This window comes from Vicugna pacos, chromosome X (assembly GCF_048564905.1).
Source record: "Vicugna pacos chromosome X, VicPac4, whole genome shotgun sequence".
Classification (NCBI taxonomy): Eukaryota; Metazoa; Chordata; class Mammalia; order Artiodactyla; family Camelidae; genus Vicugna; species Vicugna pacos.
This window is the reverse complement of record NC_133023.1, coordinates 16,309,882-16,330,743: the sequence shown is the minus strand read 5'-3', so window position 1 is coordinate 16,330,743 and position 20,862 is coordinate 16,309,882. Positions and strand designations below refer to the sequence as shown.

General features: G+C 40.4%; 1 protein-coding gene across 6 annotated transcripts in view; it reads right to left on the bottom strand.

Annotated features, from left to right (window-relative positions):
- Window positions 1–386: 386 nt before the first annotated feature.
- The window catches only part of SMS (spermine synthase), a 42,756-nt gene continuing 22,280 nt past the window's right edge, over window positions 387–20,862 (bottom strand). The window contains exons 4-12 of one of the 6 annotated variants that reach the window (XM_072956789.1): window positions 20,545–20,609; window positions 16,538–16,713; window positions 15,471–15,625; window positions 14,942–15,031; window positions 8,855–8,969; window positions 7,934–8,013; window positions 7,045–7,203; window positions 3,457–3,553; window positions 2,332–2,447 (exon numbers count right to left, since the gene is read on the bottom strand). In XM_072956789.1, the coding sequence (XP_072812890.1) occupies window positions 3,500–3,553; window positions 7,045–7,203; window positions 7,934–8,013; window positions 8,855–8,969; window positions 14,942–15,031; window positions 15,471–15,625; window positions 16,538–16,713; window positions 20,545–20,609 (894 nt within the window). In that variant the 3' untranslated portion in view covers window positions 2,332–2,447; window positions 3,457–3,499. Of the gene's footprint in view, window positions 896–2,331; window positions 2,448–3,456; window positions 3,554–4,864; window positions 6,456–7,044; window positions 7,204–7,780; window positions 7,872–7,933; window positions 8,014–8,854; window positions 8,970–14,941; window positions 15,032–15,470; window positions 15,626–16,537; window positions 16,714–20,544; window positions 20,610–20,862 lie in introns of those variants that run through there. The other 5 variants (XM_072956790.1, XM_072956791.1, XM_072956788.1 and 2 more) reach the window with 5 other exon arrangements.

Sequence of the window (20,862 nt, the reverse complement as noted above, 5' to 3'; positions counted from 1 at the left end):
TATCATCCAAAAAACTTCTCAAAAAAATCTCACAGCAGCAACTCAAAGCAATCTTTATCTTTACATCTAATATGCCGCTAAGAGTGGGAAGAGAAATAAGCTTTTGATTTTCAAGTTTACAGTAAGGCCAAATCCTTTCCTATCCTCAGGTCCATTCTATAATGAAGAGCTGGTAGATGCAATAGGTTGTTTACCATTTACCACAGTGCTAAATGAAGTCATTACTATGGTTCAAAAAAGGCCCCAAGGCCATCCTATTATAAAGAGATAAATAGCACCCAGTGATAGAACTGAAAAAAGACCAGGAGACACTTTTATTTTGTGAGATCAGAAGTGAGAAAGAGGGGACCTGGCCGAAATAAAACAACAGACACACAAAATTTCTCATTTTAATTTTAATCGAAGCATTGCTATTCATTTTTTTAAGTCTTTTCTTATAAGCACCAAATTTTAATATCTGTATCAATTTGCGGGGGGGGGGGGGGAAGAAATTCCATCAAGAACTTCCCTCCAGAAGAAAACAATGTTTATCCCTCCAAACAACCCAATTCAAAGTCTACCAAAACAAAAAAAGCCCACACAGAAAAAAAATAACAAAAATCACATTCTAGGGGTTCAGTGCATTTAGCAGCCTTCACTGTGCTGTCTAATCATCCTTCAGCTGACTTTCAAAAAAATAACACCCTAGTTCATCAAAATATACATTTTCCATTTGATTTTTAAATTAAAAAAATAATTAAAAAAAGAAACTTGAAGGAATTCACAATCAATTGCCTGACTCGTTTCGATGTCACATACAGCACATGAAGGTCAGGAAGGCTATTTGCAGCACACATGATTAGGGGAAATTGATTTTCAAGGTTTAGCTTTCTTCCAAACAGTGTAAAATACCCACCTGGACAGGGAGTCAAGGAATAAGAGGAGGTAATTCAACGAAGAATAGGCATCACTTAAAATTTGTTTACTGGCCTACAAATTGGAAGATGGATGAAAGCTTCAGTGCTTACAGCACTGTGGTAATGAGAACGAAGGCCCCTTAAACAAGGCCACTTTGCAGCCAGGCCGCCTACCACCTGTGACACTGGGTGAGGGGGGGAGAGCAGAGAAAAGGTTAAAGGGACAGAAATATTCTCTCAGGTCACACGACTGCTTACAAGGACTCTAAAATGGTTTCAGGAATCATATTGGTTGGGGAGTGGGGAGACAAAGACAAGAGGGAGGCGAAAGGTAGGGTATAGGGGGGATGGGAGGAAAAGAGAAAAGGGGGATGTGGGAGAAGGCAAGGGAGTGAGGAAGAGGAAAAAAGGGGGGAGCATGGAGAGTAAGAGGAGGGGAGCCGGAGGGTGGAAGCCTTTTCTCCAAATGCTATCACCTGATTTCTAAAGGCTTTCAACATTGTTATCAACCAAGACCTGACTGTAACAAGCGCTCTGGAGAGGAACCCTGACGAAGGTGGAGGTCCACAGGCTGTGAGGAGCCTGGCCAGCCGCCACCCACCCCCCAACCTCGGTCACAGAGCTCAGGCTCCCAGGTTGGGGCCTCACTGGCAGCCAGCAGCAGTCACAGGGTCTCCCTGGAGAATGAAAGCTGCTGTCACAGGAAGCTGGACCCTGCCACCTCCAGTAAGGAGGCTTTGGTCTACAGACTCCAGTCCATTTTTTAGGAGGAAATGCACTATAAATTTCCAATGACCATGCTCTCATTTGGTTCTTCTCTGGGTTCTTCCCTTATCTCTCTGGACTAACTTTACTAAGTGAACTAATGGAGAACCCCAACATTAACTTGGCGATCCTCAGCATTATTTTTAGCTCTGTCTCTACCGCAAGCCAGAATCAATTGAAGTGAATATTAAAGTAGGGTAATTTTCATATGAAAGTAGAATGAGCTTCTCCAGTCAGCCTGCTACAGCCAGGGTGGTGTTTTAGGGCTGAACCTCACACATCAATCCCTGGGCAGGCTGCTGGAGACAGGTCCCGGCCCGCTCTCCAGTGTTTCTAACTGGGCGGCAGCCTAGGATAGGGCTGGAGAATTTGCAGGTCTCACCAGTTCCCAGGTGATGCCGTAGTTCTAGGGACTGCCTGTGAGAACCTGTGGGGCCAGATCGTTAAAACGACCTGGGAAGCTGTGGCAGGCCGCACTCTACAATCTGAGGGTGGGACCCAGGAATCAGTATTTTTTTTAAAGCTTCCAGGAATTCCAATGTGCAGCCAAGTCTGGAAACCAGGGTCTTATATACTACAGAACTAATTCTGTTTGTTTAAAATGTTAAATAGGCATGGGATTTATATGGATGTTCTGATTTGGCAACAGAACGATATGGTCAAAGGATATAATTCCAAGTATGAAGGGACACAGACAATCTCCTTCGAGAATTCCACAGGACAATACAGGCGCCCCAGCTGTTCTTCATAGAGTGACAGGGCTTCCGTCAAATTGACACAGTTCCCCTAAATCAAAGAGAGAGAAGCAAACAATAGGATTCCTAAGTCCTTCTGAGGGTCCCACTCATTTTAAGGTCTCCAATAAATGAGAACAATTATAGCTTTAGGTAAGAGTTCATCTCTGAAAATGAGATAAGGCTTTAGTGCTTTCACAAACTGCACGGAGTTCTATTTATAGACCCATCCGCTCATTATCTTTCTACCTCATTTACCGAGCCATTTTCAAAGTATTAGAGTCTGAAGCAATAGAAAGCAGTGAGACCAATTTCTCATTAGTGACACAGTCATTATATCAACACCATGCAATTAGCAAAGATCCAGACACATAATCCATTCAAAATAAGTTTTCCCGATAGTCGCCACTGTGTTGAGAGTGAAGTATCAAAAAGATAATGTTCTGGATTTCCAGAATGGCTTAAACTATGACCCTCCTAAGAGTCTAAGACATTGACACAGAACTATATTCATACCCCCTGTGCCTTCCCCTAAACCTGAGATTTATTTTAAGGTATAAGAGAACAAAAGTCTGTTCAGGATATATACACTAAGGATATTCCCCAGTTCTAGTGTTTATCAAACATTTTCTCTTGACTTCATGGTTCTTTTTTCCCTTTCTTGTCAGTTTTTTTGTTTGTTTTTGCCTCCCCAGCAGCTAAGGGTGGTCAAAGAGACAGTGGAATTCTGCCAGGAAAGTTTTTCTTGTTGTTGTTGAAGTATACTTGATTTACAGTATTGTGTTAGTTTCAGGTGTACAGCAAAGTGATTCAATCATATACATATTTTTCAGATTATTTTCCATTATAGGTTATTATAAAAATTGAATATATTTCCCTGCACTGTACAGTAAATCTTTGTTGCTTATCTATTTTATGTATAGTTTGTCTCTGTTAATCCAATACTCCTAATTTATCCTTCCCCTTCTCTCTTCCCCTTTGGTAACCATAATTTTATGTCTATGAGTCTGCTTCTGTTTTGTATATAAATTCATTTGTATTATATTTTAGGTTCCACATACGTGATATTTGGTTCAGGACAATCAAGTATAAACCCCCGCTCCTTCAACTTTCTTCCAGCCTATAACTTAGATGTGTTATTTGGAGCTGCAACAGCCACTGTGACCATAAAAAAATAAAAATAAAAAAAAAAGATGAAGAGAATCAGATGCTGACCAAGACACAGTAGAGCTGCTGAACAAACACAGTATCTGCCTAGTTCTAGAGCAGTGATTCCCAATCTTTAATGTGCATATGAATCATAGCGGGGGCCTTGTTAAAATGCAGATTTTCATTCAGTAGGTCTGGGCTAGGGCTTATCATTTGAGCACAATTTTCCCCCAAGGGCTTCTCATAATGGATTTGGAAAACATGATGGGTATTTTAATATTACCTATTTCCTTTTAACCTCTGAAGTTAACATTTGGAAGAATACTGAATATATGTGCTGATCCCATTCCTTCATAAGAACTTCACTATCAGTATGCCTCAAGATAACCAAGTACAATGTGTAAGATGAAAATTATTCACAAATAAAGTAGCCTGTGATGTAAGCATTCCTCAGGATGGCATTTCCAAACCAACCAGCCAGCCAGCCACGGGCAAGTGGGTAGACAGAACTATTCCGAGAGCTGGCCTTGGCGGTTTTAACTTAGCACATTCGCTCAGCATGTTGTCATCCTTCAGTGCCAGCCTGTTTAGTAACCCATCATCTAGGGTCCTGCAGTGGGATTTGGCCAAAGTGCCCTTCACCAGCATATAATTTGGTTTCAACATCAAGTTCACCACGAGAGTATATAAACACCACATGTGTAATTTAAGATTCACAAATAGAAAACACTGCCTGGTTGTTTTTAGAACACCTCACTCCTAGGGAAGCTATAGAATGGAAATGCCACCAAGGTTCACAGTTTAAGATTTTCCTTGCCATCTTAAAGTTGACACCACACTCTCTCTTTACAGAGGGTATATGGGAAGACTGCCTAATAAAGAATGTGGTAAGGAAATAGGTTAGTTTCAATTTGTTTTTCCCCAACACTGTCATAAAGCAGTTTAAAAAAGAAAAAGAAAAAACATAGATACCTACCCAAAAAAGTGATGTGATACATTTCACTGTCCTGGGTATTTAAATGAAACTACATTGTTCTTAAGGCACATGGGAGATGCAGAACAAAAATCTAATAGAAAATAATTAATCTATTAAGGATGAGAGGAAGGGAATAATGTGGCAAGATACAGGCACCCCTAGTGGGTAAATCCCAATACAGTAGTTTCTGTCCTAGAAGGTTCTCCTTGCCCCAAGTTACCTGTGGGTGACATTTGCTTTTTTACTTTATAGATTTCAGTATTGTACCTTTTAAACACCTTGTGTGATTTCTGTAATGTTAAAGAAAACAAAAACAAAAAAAACAGCACAGCTCTGGAAGAATATATCCTTAGTAATACCATCTTTATCAAGTTCAAAAGCAAGCAAAATTAAATACTACGATGACTTAGGAAACCACACATACGTGAAACATCTATGAAGAACAGCACAGAATAATAGAAAAAAAATAACACTAAAGATGAGTTACTCCCGAAGGTGGGCAAGAGATCGGGGGGGGAAGTAGACATGTCAGGGGTACTGGTACTGTCCAGGTCTGCAGGGGGTGAGCGATTAGTATTTTTGTATCATAAGTTACATGAATGTCACATGAATGTCGCATACATATTTTTGTACTTTCAAATAACTTAGTTTTTGGTTTTGTTTTTAATGGGGAGTAGGGTAAAAGGGGGAGGGAGGCCAAGCCACAGAATCTGACTTGTCATCCCTAAAAGCAATTCTTCCCCAGATTCAAATTGCCTTGGCCAACCTGCCAGAGGTGGCTGCACCCCCACACTCCAGGACACTTTTCCTAGTTTTGTGGCCCATTGACAAGGCTGTCTGCAGGTAGCCACAGTGACACCAGTGACACCAGGAACTCACCACTGTAATGCAAGCAATTTTAGGCAGGAACATTTAGCTTTTGTCTGTCACCAAGTAAGAGGCCCAACATTTTCATCCCATCTTTAACCTTATTCCATTCTTAAGCTACAGGCTCAGGGAAGAGGGTGGTTGTGAATCCAGGCCATCTCCTGAGCATACCATGTGGCAGCGTAAGAAAACATTACACTGTGGCAATGACATCAGTACATCCCAAGTCAAACCACACTGCGCTCCTGACTTGACTACTGCTTCTTCAAAGGCTTATGACCCCAGTCTGCGTGACACATTCAACAACCCAAGGTCTAGTGGGATTCCTGGGTATCATAAAATAGGATCGCCTTGAGTTTCCAAGTGTTATGAACAGAGGGACATAAAACAAGTCCTAATACATGTTTCGGACAATTCTTAGAAACCAGCACAGCCCTGAGTATTTAATGGCATTTTTGGTAAAAGTTGGTTGGCAAGGGGAAGTTATCAAAACCTCGATCATTATAATTACAAATGGGCAGTGGTCAATTGTCAAGCAAGCATTTCCATGACTAGTCCATACTGAGAAAGCCAATCCCCCAAAAAAGCAGTCTACCAGGCAAATAGTCACAACAAAAGACAATAGTCACGCTTTCTTCCTCATTACACCTGTTGTCTTCTACAAACTGACCGGTCTGCAGTAGATCCCAACTTCTTCAGCCTTTTTGGATTAAAGACCCCAGAGCCTCATTCTCCCTCCAGTTAAGTTCCTTGAGATGTCTTTCTATTGGCAGGAACATAAAAAGAACTAAATTCTATCAATATATGCTCTGATTGAGAAATATCCACTCATGAAAAACACAATTCAATGAATTTGGGTTGCTTTTACAAGAATAAGACGACTTTGAACAGGTTTCACTGTAGATTTCCTGTAAAGCAGGGGTCAGCAAACTTCTGTCAAGAACCAGACAGAAAACATGTTAGGCTTTGCAGGTCCTATTGTTCATCACGGGTATTCCAAGCTGCTGCTGGAGCGCGAACGCAGCCAGAGCTGCTGTGATGAACGGACGTGTCTGTGTGCCAAGAAAACTGCAAAAACAAGCAGCAGGTGAGATGTGGCCCATGCTTCACAAATACCTGCTTTTAAACAGTCAGTTCTAGAATGTGTTTCAAATTTCAAAACATCAGGGGTTTAAAAAAAAATCCATTCACAGACAGTTGCCTCTTCTCAAAGCTTCCCAACATTGTCACCAAGTGTGAGGTCTACAATAATCTGCCACGTGTTGGGGGGGCTTACGTGCAGGGGGAGGAGGAAGAAAACAGGCTGGGCTAGACACTAAATCAAGGTGTCTCTCAGAGTTACCAAGTTGCTTTCGGGATTATCTTAGATCTCATCAGCTGTCGAGGGTCTGCTTAAAAATGCCTCCTCAAGAGAATAAGGTTAGGCTCTCTCTAGCAGTTCTTGACTTTTAAATATACCAGTGCTTTAAAAAAAAAAAAAAGGTGGGGGGGATGTAGGAGTCTCCTGAAAATGCTTAAGAATTACAGGGACCAGAGGGCAATACTAAGTAAATGCTTCTCTTCTGCTTAGGGATCAAGGGATCTTTGTACCCAGTAAAGAGAATGAATCATCAATTAGCTGCTTTTGCTTCAGGACTTCAGTAGGAGATATACTAACTTCAGTAGGAGAAACACTAACTTCAACCTTTCTTTTAAAGTTAAGAATCCTGTAGAAAATGACGAAAACACAATCCGCTTCCATCTGGTGGCAGCAGCTCATACTACAGCCAAAGCAGTTTACGAAATTTTTGTTGATGGCTTTTCCATTAAGAATCTCCTAGAGGATGAGTAGGGAGGGGGAAAAAAAAACACACAATCTCTGTCTCCATCTGGTGGCAGCAGCTCATACTACAGCCCAAGCCCAAAGCTGATAAATGGGGGCAGCTGCGTTAACAGGACACAACTGAACCCATTAATTCCCGAAAGATAACGTGTCATTGATTTACAAACTCAGTGCTTGAGAGAATATAATCCAATTATGCTGTTCTATCCTTAACAAACCTAAATTTCAACAATACGCATTCAAATTTCAAAATATAAAATCTCTTTTTTCCCCCGGTACAATAGGGCTTTATTTATCCACTTCTATACTACATCTTCAACTACCTTCTTTCATATTGAGAATGCTGGGCATGATGGAATTAAAATATTGCATAACTGCTCAATTGCTGTATGCCACATGACAAATACAACCACCTCTGAATAACAATACTAATTCTATCACCTCCAATATGATTACTGAAAATGCATAAAGATGTTTGCATATGCTTGTCCCATTCTCTCCCGCCCACCGTTATTTGTAGTAGTTGTGCCACCTCTACATTGTCAGAGCACATAGCCGTCATATACTGTACCTCCTTCCTTTTAACCTTCATCTCCAAGTTAACTAGAGTTAGTGCTACCACTTAGTCTTCATGTCAGTGTCTCTCTAGGTATTTTGGTTGTCTGAAACACAAAATACAAAATTATCTTTGAGTTTGAGGAAAAAACAGTTAAGTAGTCTTTACCTGTGTAAAATATTTCCCATCCTGTTTCAATACTTTCATTGAGAGGTCAAGAATCAGTCTGAGAAACTCCCATGTGGAATCTGGATGTTAAAAAAAAAAATTGTTTTATAAACGTAGGTTTTTCATGCCTCAGAAACATCTAAAGTCCAACATTCACATGAATACTCAACAATACAAAAAAATAGTCATGCGCTTAAGATCTAATATTCGAGAGCTTATTTGTGGATGGTAAGGTACCGTCATATATTCTGTGTTCTGCACACACGTGCACATACATGCATGTACAGGCAAAGTCAAAAGCAAACGTGCGTGTACGTGGCACTGTTCTCACAATACCCAGCAAGATTTGACACAAAGGCAGTGGTTGAAATCTGAAAGACAACAGCTTTAAGTAAGGGGGAAAGCAGCAGCATCCTGAGAGAGAAACCCCAAGGGTCAGCAAGGGTCACGAGGTGTGGACCCAAGTCTGGCAACTCAGCAGGCAGACCAGGTAATAAAAAAACATTAACATGGAAATCCTAAGCATGCAGTGATTTTGAGTGTATAGCTTGAGAAGGGAAATTGTGTCTGGTGTTGCTTAGAAAGGTCACCAGATTGTCCCAGTATAAGGTAAAAAAATCAGATTATGTAAATCAATGATCAAACAAGCTAATGCCTCAATGGTATGATTATGAATCATTTTATTTCATGTTTGCTTTAAATGACTGAGTTAATGTTGTTCATTTAGTGGCAGAACAGGATTTGACCAAAGCCACATCCAGTCATCTTTCCACACTGGGCCTCAGTTTAACTACCTTTAATAAATGAAGGAACTTCACTAGATAATCTCTTAAGATCCTTTCCTTCTCATATGGTGCCAAGAAAAACATTTCCATCAACATTACCTTGGTTGAAAACAAAAAAAATCAAAACAGAATCTACCTTCTTCTGGAGATGTGGAGATTGGAACAGCTGTCAAATCATTAATCACATAATCAAACTCTCTCCCTTCTTTGGCGTACCTCTTCAGGACTGGAATACAGTCTTCTATTAGAACCTTCCAGAGAGAACAGGAAGAGAGATGGGTGAGCCAACACACGTGGAAGTAGTTAAACCCGTGTAGAAGGAAGGGGGAGATGCACACTGGGGCTGAGATCCACAGCACCTGCCAACTGAACAGAAATGGCTTCCATTCACGCCTGCTACTGGCTGAAATTCAGGGCTCAGCGCTGGCTTTAAGTGCTTCTCATTTACCCTGAACTCATTTCAGGTTCTTGATCATCCCCATTTTACAAATGGAGAAGAAACACACGAGAAAGGTCACCAAGTTTGCTCAAAGGCACCCAATCAGAAATGGAGCCAAGAAGTAAACCTAGATCTGAACACCAAGTTCATAGTCATCTATGCTGCCTCTTCTACTGTACGTACATTGTTCTACTTTTAGTTGTCCTTTTATACTAAGCGCTGAGTGATTTTGTTGTCTATGGATTTATTTTTGCATCTTACCTTGAACTATTAAAAAAAAACCTATGGTTTTTTTATTTCCTCTAACACTCCAAGTACAGCAGGTACTAAAGCCGTGTAATAAATGGTGGCTGCCATAGTCCCCCGTCAGAGCGCAGGTAAGCAGTCAGAAGCGGGAATTGTCATAGGACATCAGTTTGGGGTTTGCTGTGTCTTTGAAGTACTGAAGCTATATGCTGGAGACCCACCCAACTGTAGGCAACTTCTTCACCTGGACAGGAGTTGTTCTCCTAGTCTTTTGATTTTTCTGGCTACAAACTACATGTTTCAATCAAGTTTGATCCAATCCCCTAAAATAGTCCATTCTAGATTTTTTCGTAGAAATTTTCTTACAAATGTCCTCAAAAATCACAAATTTTTTAAAGAAACATAATCTTAGCATCCTATTGTTTTATAACTTGCTTCATTCAATTTCATCAAGTGCAACCATGCATAGAAGGCAGCAACACCCCAGCTGCCTTCAATCTATGTATCAGACCTATTTAATATGCTGTTTTTTCCTGTGCTCACATAGACTCTTGTGAACACTCACCTGCACATAAGCACAAATGCTTGTACTCTTTTGTAAGAACGAGGATCACACACATCATTGTAAACTCGGAAATTTTCACCCAACACCATTCCAGGTAATGATTTTTTTTAAGGGTATCATTCCACTAAAAATGTACCCTTCAAGCCTTGGTTCCTAAACACAGTCAAAACAAAACTCCTTGTATAGATGGCTGCTGCCTGGATGCTCAAACACTGAGTGGCCAAGACAAAGGCATGTGTACTTTCATTTTTAATTGAAGGCTATTTTTGCTCCAACCAGCAATGCAGGCAAGCACCTGTGTCTTTGCATCCATCCCAGTACTGGAGGTTGTCCCTTTTCTCATATTTTGTCAAGTTCCTTACAAAAATTTTCACAAGAACTTCATGGGCCACCAACGGGAGTGAGCATTTTGTCCTAAGTTTGCAGGCTATTTGACTTTTATCTTCTGAGAACTAACAGTGAGATCAAGTCCCCCTAGAGCCGAATCCCTCTGTCGAGTTTATGATTGACCTCTCTATCGAAAATTTTATTCCATTTTTGTCCCTCATCTCTTCCCATCAAGATTCATAAATATCAAAGAAAAGGAGTAAGTGAAACTGAGCAGGGCTCTATAGGTCCCTCCCGCGTACAAAAGCCCTTCTGTGTCCCTATACGTAACAACCTGCTATGTAACCCTGAGCTCTTCCACGGGAATGAAGGCCTTCAGGGGGAGGCCGGTAACTTCTGGCTGAGCACAAGCACAAGGACCCGGGACCCACTGGAACCAGAAGGCTGATGACTGAGATTTCAGAAACACCACCAACCAGAGGAAGGTCACACACCCTACAGGCCTTCCCCCAAATTCTGCCTATAATAAACGCTTCCCCAAAACCATCAGGGAGTTCAGGTTTTCAGAACATGAGCTGCCTGTTCTCCTCGCTTGGCCCCGAAATAAACCTTTCTCTGCTCCAAACTCCGATGTTTTGGTTTGTCCTCACTGGGCACACAAACTTGGCTTCACCACCACCAGTTCCTATTCTTCACACCTTTAACTTCTTAAACATTTTAAGTACTAAGGGGCTCTTTGCATTAATAAAGGGATTAACTCCCTGTCATGTTTGTTGCCAGTATTCTTCTCAGTCTGTCTTTTGGCTGTTTATGGTATTAACTTGGCATCAGTTTCTGGATTTCTTGGCTTTCTTTAAAAAGTTTCCCGATTCCAAGGTTAAATACTCTAAATTTTCCTAAATGTATCAGTGTTTGTATCTAGAGCTTAAGCCATCTGAAATTAGTTTTCCTCTGCCTTCTACAGTTAAGTTTGTTCTCATGCAGATGGACGGCCCAGTGTGTCGACATCACTTATTAAATCTCCTTTTCCCAAACTGAAGACACCTTAGGCTGTATATTAGCTTTGCGTGTACAAATACACACTCAGACATTGTCAAGTCTCTGTGCCATCCCTCTTTCTTTTTCATCATACTTCTTGTCTACTATGCTTCACAGTAAATAAAAGGGCCAATCTTCCTTCACTATGATTATTCAAAAAACTTTTTTTTGGCTATTCTTAGATATTTATGGTTATAAATGAACTTCAAAATGATTTGGTCTAATTCTAAAAACCCCCTTGGAATTCTGATTTTCATCCAAGAAATAACATCTCTCTCCATGTACTCACACTTTAGTTGCTGTCTTTCAACAAGATCTTAATTCTTATCAGCCTCACAATACCATTCTTGTTAAATTTATTCCTCCATACTCAACAATTGGTCATTATTTTGAATAGGATTTCCGGCCCACCCTCCATGCTCAATTTCCATTTAAGCTTTTGCATTTAGAATAAGGAAAAAAGTTTGTCTGCCTTTATCCAATCACACCACCAAAATCTGATGAATTTTCTGAGCATTCATATCCTCTGCAAGTAATCTGATTTTTTCTATATTCATACTATTTTCCTTCCCTACTGCATTAATGACTCAAAAAAAACATTAAATAAAACAATCCTCCTCTTGTTCCTAATTTTAGTGGAAATGCCTTACATCAAATGGCAAAATATATAACATTTTTACATTTGATTCTATTATGTTTAGGTAGTTTCCCTTCTGTTACAATTTTATCTTACCAAACAAGTCTTTATTAAGACTGCTAAATATTCCCAAGTGCTTTGTCATCTGTAAATACCAATGTTACTATTTATATACCAAATTGTGTTAAGATTCTTATCTTTACATTTATTAACTAAATCTTATTTGGACATAATATGTAAGTCTTTAAACTGCTAGATTTAACCTACTGCTCTTTTACTTGGAAATCCTGTGCATATATAAAAAATCTTTAGTTTTCTTTCTGTACTGCCTTAATGATTTTAGTATTAAAATCTATCATTATAAAAGGAATAGGAGTGCTTTGAAACATTTTTTATTTTCTAGAAAAGGTTAACACAGTAATTAACTATTTTTTCAATGATAAACAGCTGCAAGGACCTGGTTTGTTTTAATAGCAGTATTTTAATGGCTAAGGGGTTTGTCTACTGCTGCCCAACAGAGCAGGAATACCCACCCTTCGAGCTCCAGGAACTCTTCCGCCTCAGAAGAATTTTCCAGGCTCCCCCTGGTGGTGGTTTTGTTCCAGAAAGGTGGGGACGGGGTGCGGTTTAAAATATTTTGTGTTCTCTAAAATGCCCCTCTGTTTATGTCACTATCTGCCTTTGGTACTCTACCTTCAGATGCAGCCACAAGGTGAGAAGTTGTTTGCTGGGGCCATTTGTAAATCTTCCCACTTATATCTGTATCTGGCCTCTAATTACAGCAGTCTACAACACAGTACTGCAGCTTTGGGTTTGTGGTCCTAGTTAGTTTTTTCTTAATCCATATAAGGAAGCCACAGAAGGAGCCAGGAAGACATGAATTTGAATCACTCCTCTAAAGTTACCCCACAACCTTGAATCAATGTCCTTCAAAACTCTCCGCTTACTGTCTTCCATAAGACTAGAAACATTTGGCACAGGTGTGAGTGAGGTTTAAACGTTTAAACACTTCAGGCAGGGTAATTTTTAGCTCACAGTCAAACAAGTCTATCATGCTCTAAAGACCCTCATTTCTCCTTTTGTTCTTTCACGTGTACATTATATTTTGACTTCTGTGTACACTACAGCCTTCTCACCACCCAGCACCATACAGTTGATCCTCTTTACCCATTTCACCCTCCCCACCCCCTCATCTCCACCCCACCGCCTTCTCAGAAGCAATACTCTATTCTCTGTACCTATGTATTTTTGTTTGGTTTGGTTTGGTTTGTTCATTTATTTTTTAAAAATCTTTTTATATTTCACGTGAGTGAAATCATACATTATTTTTCTTTCTCTGGCTATTTCACTTAGTATAATTCCCTCAAGGTCTATCCTTGTTGTCACAAATGGCAAGATTTCTTTTTTTTTTTTTAAATGGCTGAATAGAATTCCATTGCATATATATACCACACCATGATCTTTATCCAGTCATGTGTTGATGGACACTCGGGTTGCTTCCATATCTCAGCTATTGTCAATAGTGCTGCTATGAATGGGGTGGGGGGGTGTATGTATCTTTTCTAGTGCTTCTGTTTTCTTCAGATAAATAACCAGGAGTGGAATTGCTGGATCCTCCCTCCCTTTTTAACCTTTCAAATAGTGAGAGTGAAATATGTATCTTTCTTTCCCTTTTCCCCATAAAACCATCTCAACTGCATTTTAACATAGACATAATTCCTCTCTCGGCTTAAAAAATTAATGTGATATGAAAAAATTACTATGAAATGAAATTTGGAGGCACACACAGAAGATGCCATAGGGTAAGTTAGTTATTTATATATCAAATTAAAGCACTCATCGAGATTGTTTATAAAACTGTAGATACACATTTAAGATTTCGGTCAAATAAAACATGTATTTGCTTAGCTATCTTGCTCTACCAAGCACTGTAGGTATGAGCACTGAACATATGCATCCTGCAAGTGCAATATAAGAGCTATCCTACAAACTGTAATGATTGGATAACTTGGAAGCACAGCAGAATTTAGGACAGAAACTAACTTGCTGTGCAAGAAGCAGTGATTTCAACATCAAACATTTTAATCATCTACGCCTTCCAATTAAATCTCTGAATTCTCTCTGAAAGACTCACAGAGAGCATCAGGCTAGAGGGACAAGGGTGGTGGAATGCCAGGTCATAAAAAGGTACATGACATCTTTTATACAAGAATGAATTAATGTTATTAAATTCAGAGAATCTGGAGTTGGTAATTTCCTTTTTTAATGATAGGTACACACCTTCCCTGAATACAAATGTATAGAGAACTCAGAGAAGAGAGAATGAAGGATGATGGCAGAACAGGCCACCTCAAAATACGAAGCTTTAGCATACTGACTATTTTGAGCTGTAAGCACTTGGAAAAAAGCAAATGTAGCCAGAGACTTTCTCTGAACTCTTTATCTGAAGACAGAGCCTCCAAAAGCAACTCAATTGTCATAGATCCCCTTCCTGAGAGATTCATCCAGGGTAGCTGGCCTCTTATCACAGAAGAGGAGACCGACACCACACCCAGACAAACTTTGTCACAAACTATCACACCTCCTTATCTACACTTCTAAGGGCACTGTTCATTTTTCCTAAGTCATATACTCCCCCCTAAGACACCTACGCCCCCTTTTCCCTATTAAGATGACATTTAAGCTAAATTCAAAAGCTACTTCTAAGTTATTTTTCTCTGCCTATTTTCCATATATACATGAGTTAAACATGTTAATAAACTTGTTTTTCCTCTTGTTAATCTTTATTACAGGGGTTCTCAGGCAAGAACCAGAAGAGTAGAGGGAAATTTTTCCTCCCCTACAAGATGATCTATCACCTTGATGATTTACGTTCTTGGCCAATCATACTTAGAGCAGTTTTAAGAAAGCACAGTTCTGATCAATAATCTTATCAGTTCACTTAATAAAATCATTATTTGGTGAACATTACCTGATAGCAGTCTCCTTTAAGATTGTCTAAGACATCGCCACACGTTTTTCGCATGTATTTCTTACATCCGTCAATCACCATTTGGTCAATGTTCAAAAGAGGTTAAGGAGAAATTTCCCCTGTAATTGGATTTATGAAAGAATTCTGAAATATAACACCTCAAAAAAAAAAAGGTTAAGATGAACACAACACTAATGTGGGTATCACAAGTTTAAAAAAAAAAGATGAATGAGATGATTTAATTTGTGCATCAAGAACACTCAAAAGGAATTGAATATTCTTCTAATGAAGAAGCCATTTCAGCAAGTGCTGAGAGGTAGGCATGGTACAAAGGTTACTTTTTAATTCTCAACTCTGTTTCTTAGTTGGTGGCCACATAAAAAGGCTATTGATACTAAGTTGAAATGTTTGTTCAAGGTAGTCTTAGTAACACATTTGCCTCATAACATTAACTGGAGTCTTAAGACAAAAAAAAAAGAGGAAGAAAATGAAGCCCACTTAACTGGATCTCTTATATAACAAAGGATATCTCTACCATAGTGACCATCTTTGGTTTCAGTTTGACTATTTCACATAATATGCCCCCATCTCCACCTCCCAGAATGAGTACATCTTTGCCGGTGTAATCTTCCTTGCCACTGCCCATGATGGCCCGGGTATACGCCAAGTCACTTTCTGCCAAATCTAGGGAGGAGAAACAGATCCAAAATGGTGACTCTACCCAAACGTACACACCACCCTACTTATCATACTACAAAGTGCTGGAATCTAGCCTAAAATGCAAAATTTTTCATTTTCAATGTTTAAAAACTATCAACAATGTACAGAGGTATTTTTAATTTTTTGGATTGTGGACCTTTCATTAACCCTGCTCATCTAACACCCAATATGTTACATAGATTATACACATACATAGTTTAGTCAGTGGGAAGAAAATTCAGTCTCAAGATTCTTCTGATATGATAAATAATTAAAAGCAATTATGTGTTTCTAGATGAAATAAGATGTCAGAGCTGCTTTAAAATAATGAGAGGGAGAGAAAGTGGACTAGAGTTTAGGAGAAACAAGACTGGCCAGGAGTTGATGATTGTTGACACTCAATGGTGAGTATATGTGGGTTCATGATACTATTTGGTCTACTTAGGTTTGAAATTGTCCATAACATAGACTTCTTAAAAGGAGGGCGAGGGTACAGCTCAAGAGGCAGAGCACATGCTTAGCATGCGCAAGGTCCTGGGTTCAATCCCCAGTACCTCCTCTGAAAACAAAGAAATAAATAAACCTCATTACCTACCCCCTCAAAAAAACAACAACAAAAGAAGTAATTACATTCCTTTGAAATACTCATCACCAAGAAACTAAGAGAAAAAAAGAGATTATCAAGACAAAGTTTCCACAGCTCTGCTATAAAACATGAAAGCCCAGACAATGAAAGCCCAGGTTAATCCGATGCAAATGTTCATTGCAAACAAAAAAAGCAGGGCCAAGGACAAACCTGGACAGATCCACAACAGTGGTATTTGTCAGGAAAGCACCCTAATCTAACACACGGTCGCTCTGTTACATGATTGGGGTAGCTAGGGATGGAATACTTACTAACATCCCCACTAAGGATGAGAATGTTTCCAAATTGTTTCGAGTGTAAAATTTTAATGTTCTGGTAAGGTGAGTCTTCATCATACACCACTTCATCTATGTCGTACTCAACCAGACGGCCATCGGCAGTGGGCCAGTATCTGTCAATGGCCCCTCCTCGAACTATGGGTGGTAAGCTGTAAAATAAGGGAAACAGGAATGAGTCTTACAACAAATGCTACTCTTACGGTGAGGCTGCCTTAAAAGAGGACCTGGGAGCCAGAGTACGCAGGAGCCACATGACCCCAGGCAGACTTCTAAAGAGTACACAACAAATCTAAAGCTTGGGGTTTTTAGGTTATACAAACATGGCCACTGCCAAACCTCAACACTGTTGTACAGTAAGAGTTTACTTTTTAAAAAGCCTTTCTGACAAGCTGTAAATTTTCCCTAATAAAAAGTTAAAGGAGAAAATGACCATGGCAGACATCACACTTCACTCCCAAACACTGCAGCAAGGATCTCTTAAGATTGTGTACACTGCCACTCCAACATCCATGCAAGTGCACACAGATGGAATACCGTCACCTAGCACAGAATCCATGTTCAAGTGTCCCCAACTGCCCCAATAATCCCTTTCATAGCTCTTCTACTTTTGAAGAATCGTATACTGTATTTTCCCTTTTTCTTTCTTTTTTTTTAACCCTCACTTAATCTAGAACAGTCTGACACTCTCCCCCTGCCATGTCTTGCATAACATTCACATCTCAGGAAAGTCCAGACCAGGTGCTCTGCAGACAATCCCTCAAGTAGGTTTGCCTGAGGATCTCTTTATTAGTGTCAGGTTGGCACATATTATAACAAGCATCACATCAGGGGCATGAGATGTTTGCCTGTCCTATTGGTGGTGATGCTAAGAGTGATCATGCAGTTACAGGCGATGCCAACCAGATCCCTCCATTTGCAAAGGTACCTTTTTTTCCTTTGAAATTACTAAGTAGGCAGTCCTCTGAAACTGGGTGAAGGTCCTGATCTCCCAATAAACCTTCACCAGTAGCTCTGGCATCTAGAAGATTCTTGCCTGAACCAATAATTTACTAGAGTGGCTGCCAACCGATGATTTCTAATTCCATTCTTTTGTAAATACTCAGTGCTTTAGATAGGGTGAATGTACTAGAAACTACCAGCAGAGGACACTACATGACGGGAAAACCAGACCTGGAAAAGGGGCTTGGCAACTCTAACAGGAACTAACAATACGAGAACTCAGCACACACACAACACAACCACATGCAAGTCCTGTGTTCTCAAGTACAGTGGGATTCACAGGAAGACAGCCACAGGCACCTAAAACACTGGGATCAGCTACCTCTGACTTGCTCAGATGAGTCTTTGCTCTCCCCGCTCACCTGTTTCCAAGAGTACAGTCTGAACCTGTCACAGGTGCTTGAGGCCTTCTGTGAGGAAATACTAGTATCTGTAAAAAGCACTGAATTTACAAAGCAAATTCCCATAAATTCTCATTTAATCCAAACAACTTCCGGTTTAACTACTTCATCTTTCAAGCCAACAAATTCAGCTGTTGGAATGAAGAAGACCAGAGGTTTTTCTTGTAAAACATGGAGCCCCCATCAGACAAACAGGACTTGGGGGAAAGCCTCTTCTACCCCTGGCTGATGGGTGGAATGAGGTGGGAGAGTGAGCCACCTGTGACACTGGATGACGGTGACAAATAACAAGTCACAGGCTTTCAAGGGAGGGAACCCACCCCTTGGTTGACAGACAGCCAGCTACAGGCAATTACTGAATCAAACCCACCGAAAACAAACATTGCCCATTGTCAATTGTGTCAATGGTGCCTTGGCTCAGGTACAGAACTCTTTCCTCCAATACAACACAATGGTTTTTCAAAGACATGCAAAGAAGCAACGATCTTTGAGGATGGGGAAGCATCACCTTGATGAAGTACTCATCCTACCAGGAAGTGTATCTCCCTGAAATGGGCTTTGGGAGATATTCTGGAGTCCTACACAGCTCTTGTTTCAATCTTCACTGCTGAAAATTGAAACTGGACCATAGAGAAGAAGTTAGAATATGCCCTAGGCTTCAGGTACACTGTGTAAATTACAAGAATTTGTCTTTTCAACAAAACAACTGATGCGAGCTCGTTTTCCTGTTCCTTTTCTTCTGAAAAGTAGAAAGCAAAAAAATTTTTTCTCATAAAAGTCATGGCTTCTAAGTTGAAAATTTAGATGTAATTCATTGATCACAGGGGAGTAATCATTTTAGCTAGTGTTACTGAGTCATTTAATGATTCAATTTCTAACAAAGTCATTCCCCAGATAGAAAAGTGGCACCATTCTTGTCCTTTTGAGGCCAAAAACAAAGCGCCTACAACTTTCTGTTCTCTCCACTCTAATTTTATGAAAAGATGTAAAAACAGCAACAAGCAGAAACAAGGCCTATGCTGTGTTTTGAACTGAAAATCTGCAGTGTACCTCCACTCACTTCGAAAACTCCCAAACCAACACCACCAAGGATCTAGACTTGTCATGAATGCTGAAGACAATAAATGCACTCCATCTATTTACTCACTCCTAGAAGTAACCCTGAGAAAAATCAGACCAATAAAGAAAAAAAGAAAATCAGGCATTTTGATGTTGGCCAATTCATTATCACCGCCCTGAAGACACAGTGGGAACCCATTCAATTCAAATGAATGCAGATTAGGAAAACTTTGTAAGCAGAAAAAGGGAAATTCCTGAAAGAAGTACGGGTGTGAATAAGTTCTTCAAGGATGGGGAAGGGCCTGAGGAAACCTAAACTGAACTTGGGTGGGGTCAACAAGTCAGGGTGCTCTGAAAGATTTCAACAAAGGGGCCAAGTTTCTTGCAGTTTCCAGGCTTTCTATCCAACTTTCCAGTCATCTTACATCTGCCCCAGGGCTTTCCTCCAGGCTGATCTAACTTAGCATGATGAGTCATTAAGGACAAACATCCTAGCTCCAGCCACCAAAGATATCTTCTTCTGGAGTGTGCCCTGAATTGGAGAAATCTGTATTCTGGTCATTTCCATCAGTGATGGCCTGATCTTGGTCAAGACTCCCCGTGTCTCTGCATGTATGTATTTGTCTTTAGGAGCAAGGGATGGGTCTACTTTGGGCGGCCTGACAAGGATCCACCCAGGTAGTGCAAGAGAATACTGCTCAGAATTACTTGCTGGGCATCCATGTTGACTTCACATTCTCAGTTCCCAGGACCTACCAGACTCTATCCTTCCCCATAAAGGTCAAAACTGTTACTTCTATCAAAGCTCTTTTCATATCTGTCACAACAGAAATGTTCTGTATATGTGCTATCCAATATGGCAGGCACTGGCCATTAGCTATCCGCAGGAGGTGAGGCTGAGGAAGGAACTGTTTTTATTAACTTAGTTTTAAATAGTCACATGTGGCAAAGTGGCTGCACTCTGAAACAAAAGCTTAATTGTCTTAATTATCATTTGAAAAGAACCTACCAGCAGCTGCTCAAGGTGGGTGGCCTCAGAGATTCTTAGTACCCTCAAATGTTATCTCAGCCTGAAAGCACTGAGGCAAATGTTCTGTCACCCCATCCTGTCAAAGTCTCTTAACACTGCTTAATTCCACTCTGGGGCCCAGAACTCTGAGAAAAGGCAGAAGATCCTTTCTCTTTTACTGGGCAGAGTCGGGGAAGAGTTTTCTGGCTCCCCTTTGAGGTGCCAGGCCCATGTGGTCCTCTGCTTTCATACAGTTCCAGCTCCTTGGAATCACTCCATTTCTGCCTCTGCAATCATCTCCTTTCAGCATCTCTCCCTGTGTGTCTGTGTCTGTGTCTCTCTCGTACACACTTGGTCTCCTTTGGGGGTGAGGCACCTACTCTCTCCGTCTACCTTGCTGCCAGAGCAGTAGTTGACTTTGATCTTCTCCATGTCTTAAGCAGACACTGCTCACCATTCTGATTCTTTTATCGATTAACCAAATATAAAAGGGCATTCAGGAATGGACTTACCGCTTCACCCGCTCAGTACTGTCCTGACTCAATTCTTTCATTCTTTCTTCTACTTTGTTCAAAAGCTACAATTATAAGAAAAGAAATTAATGGGCTTATAGAATAAGCCGAGTGGAACAGCTAACGTACAGACCAAGAGGTTGAGACCATGCTGACAGCTGTGATACTGGCTGACACCCAAACACACTTGTCCTCCCCCGGCCCTACACAGAGCGGCCTGCAGGCCTGGCCCAATTCCACACTCCCACACAGTCAGCCCTCGTGGTGCCAGCCTAACTTCAGCCTAAAGTACCAACAGAATAACGGGAAATGGGAAGG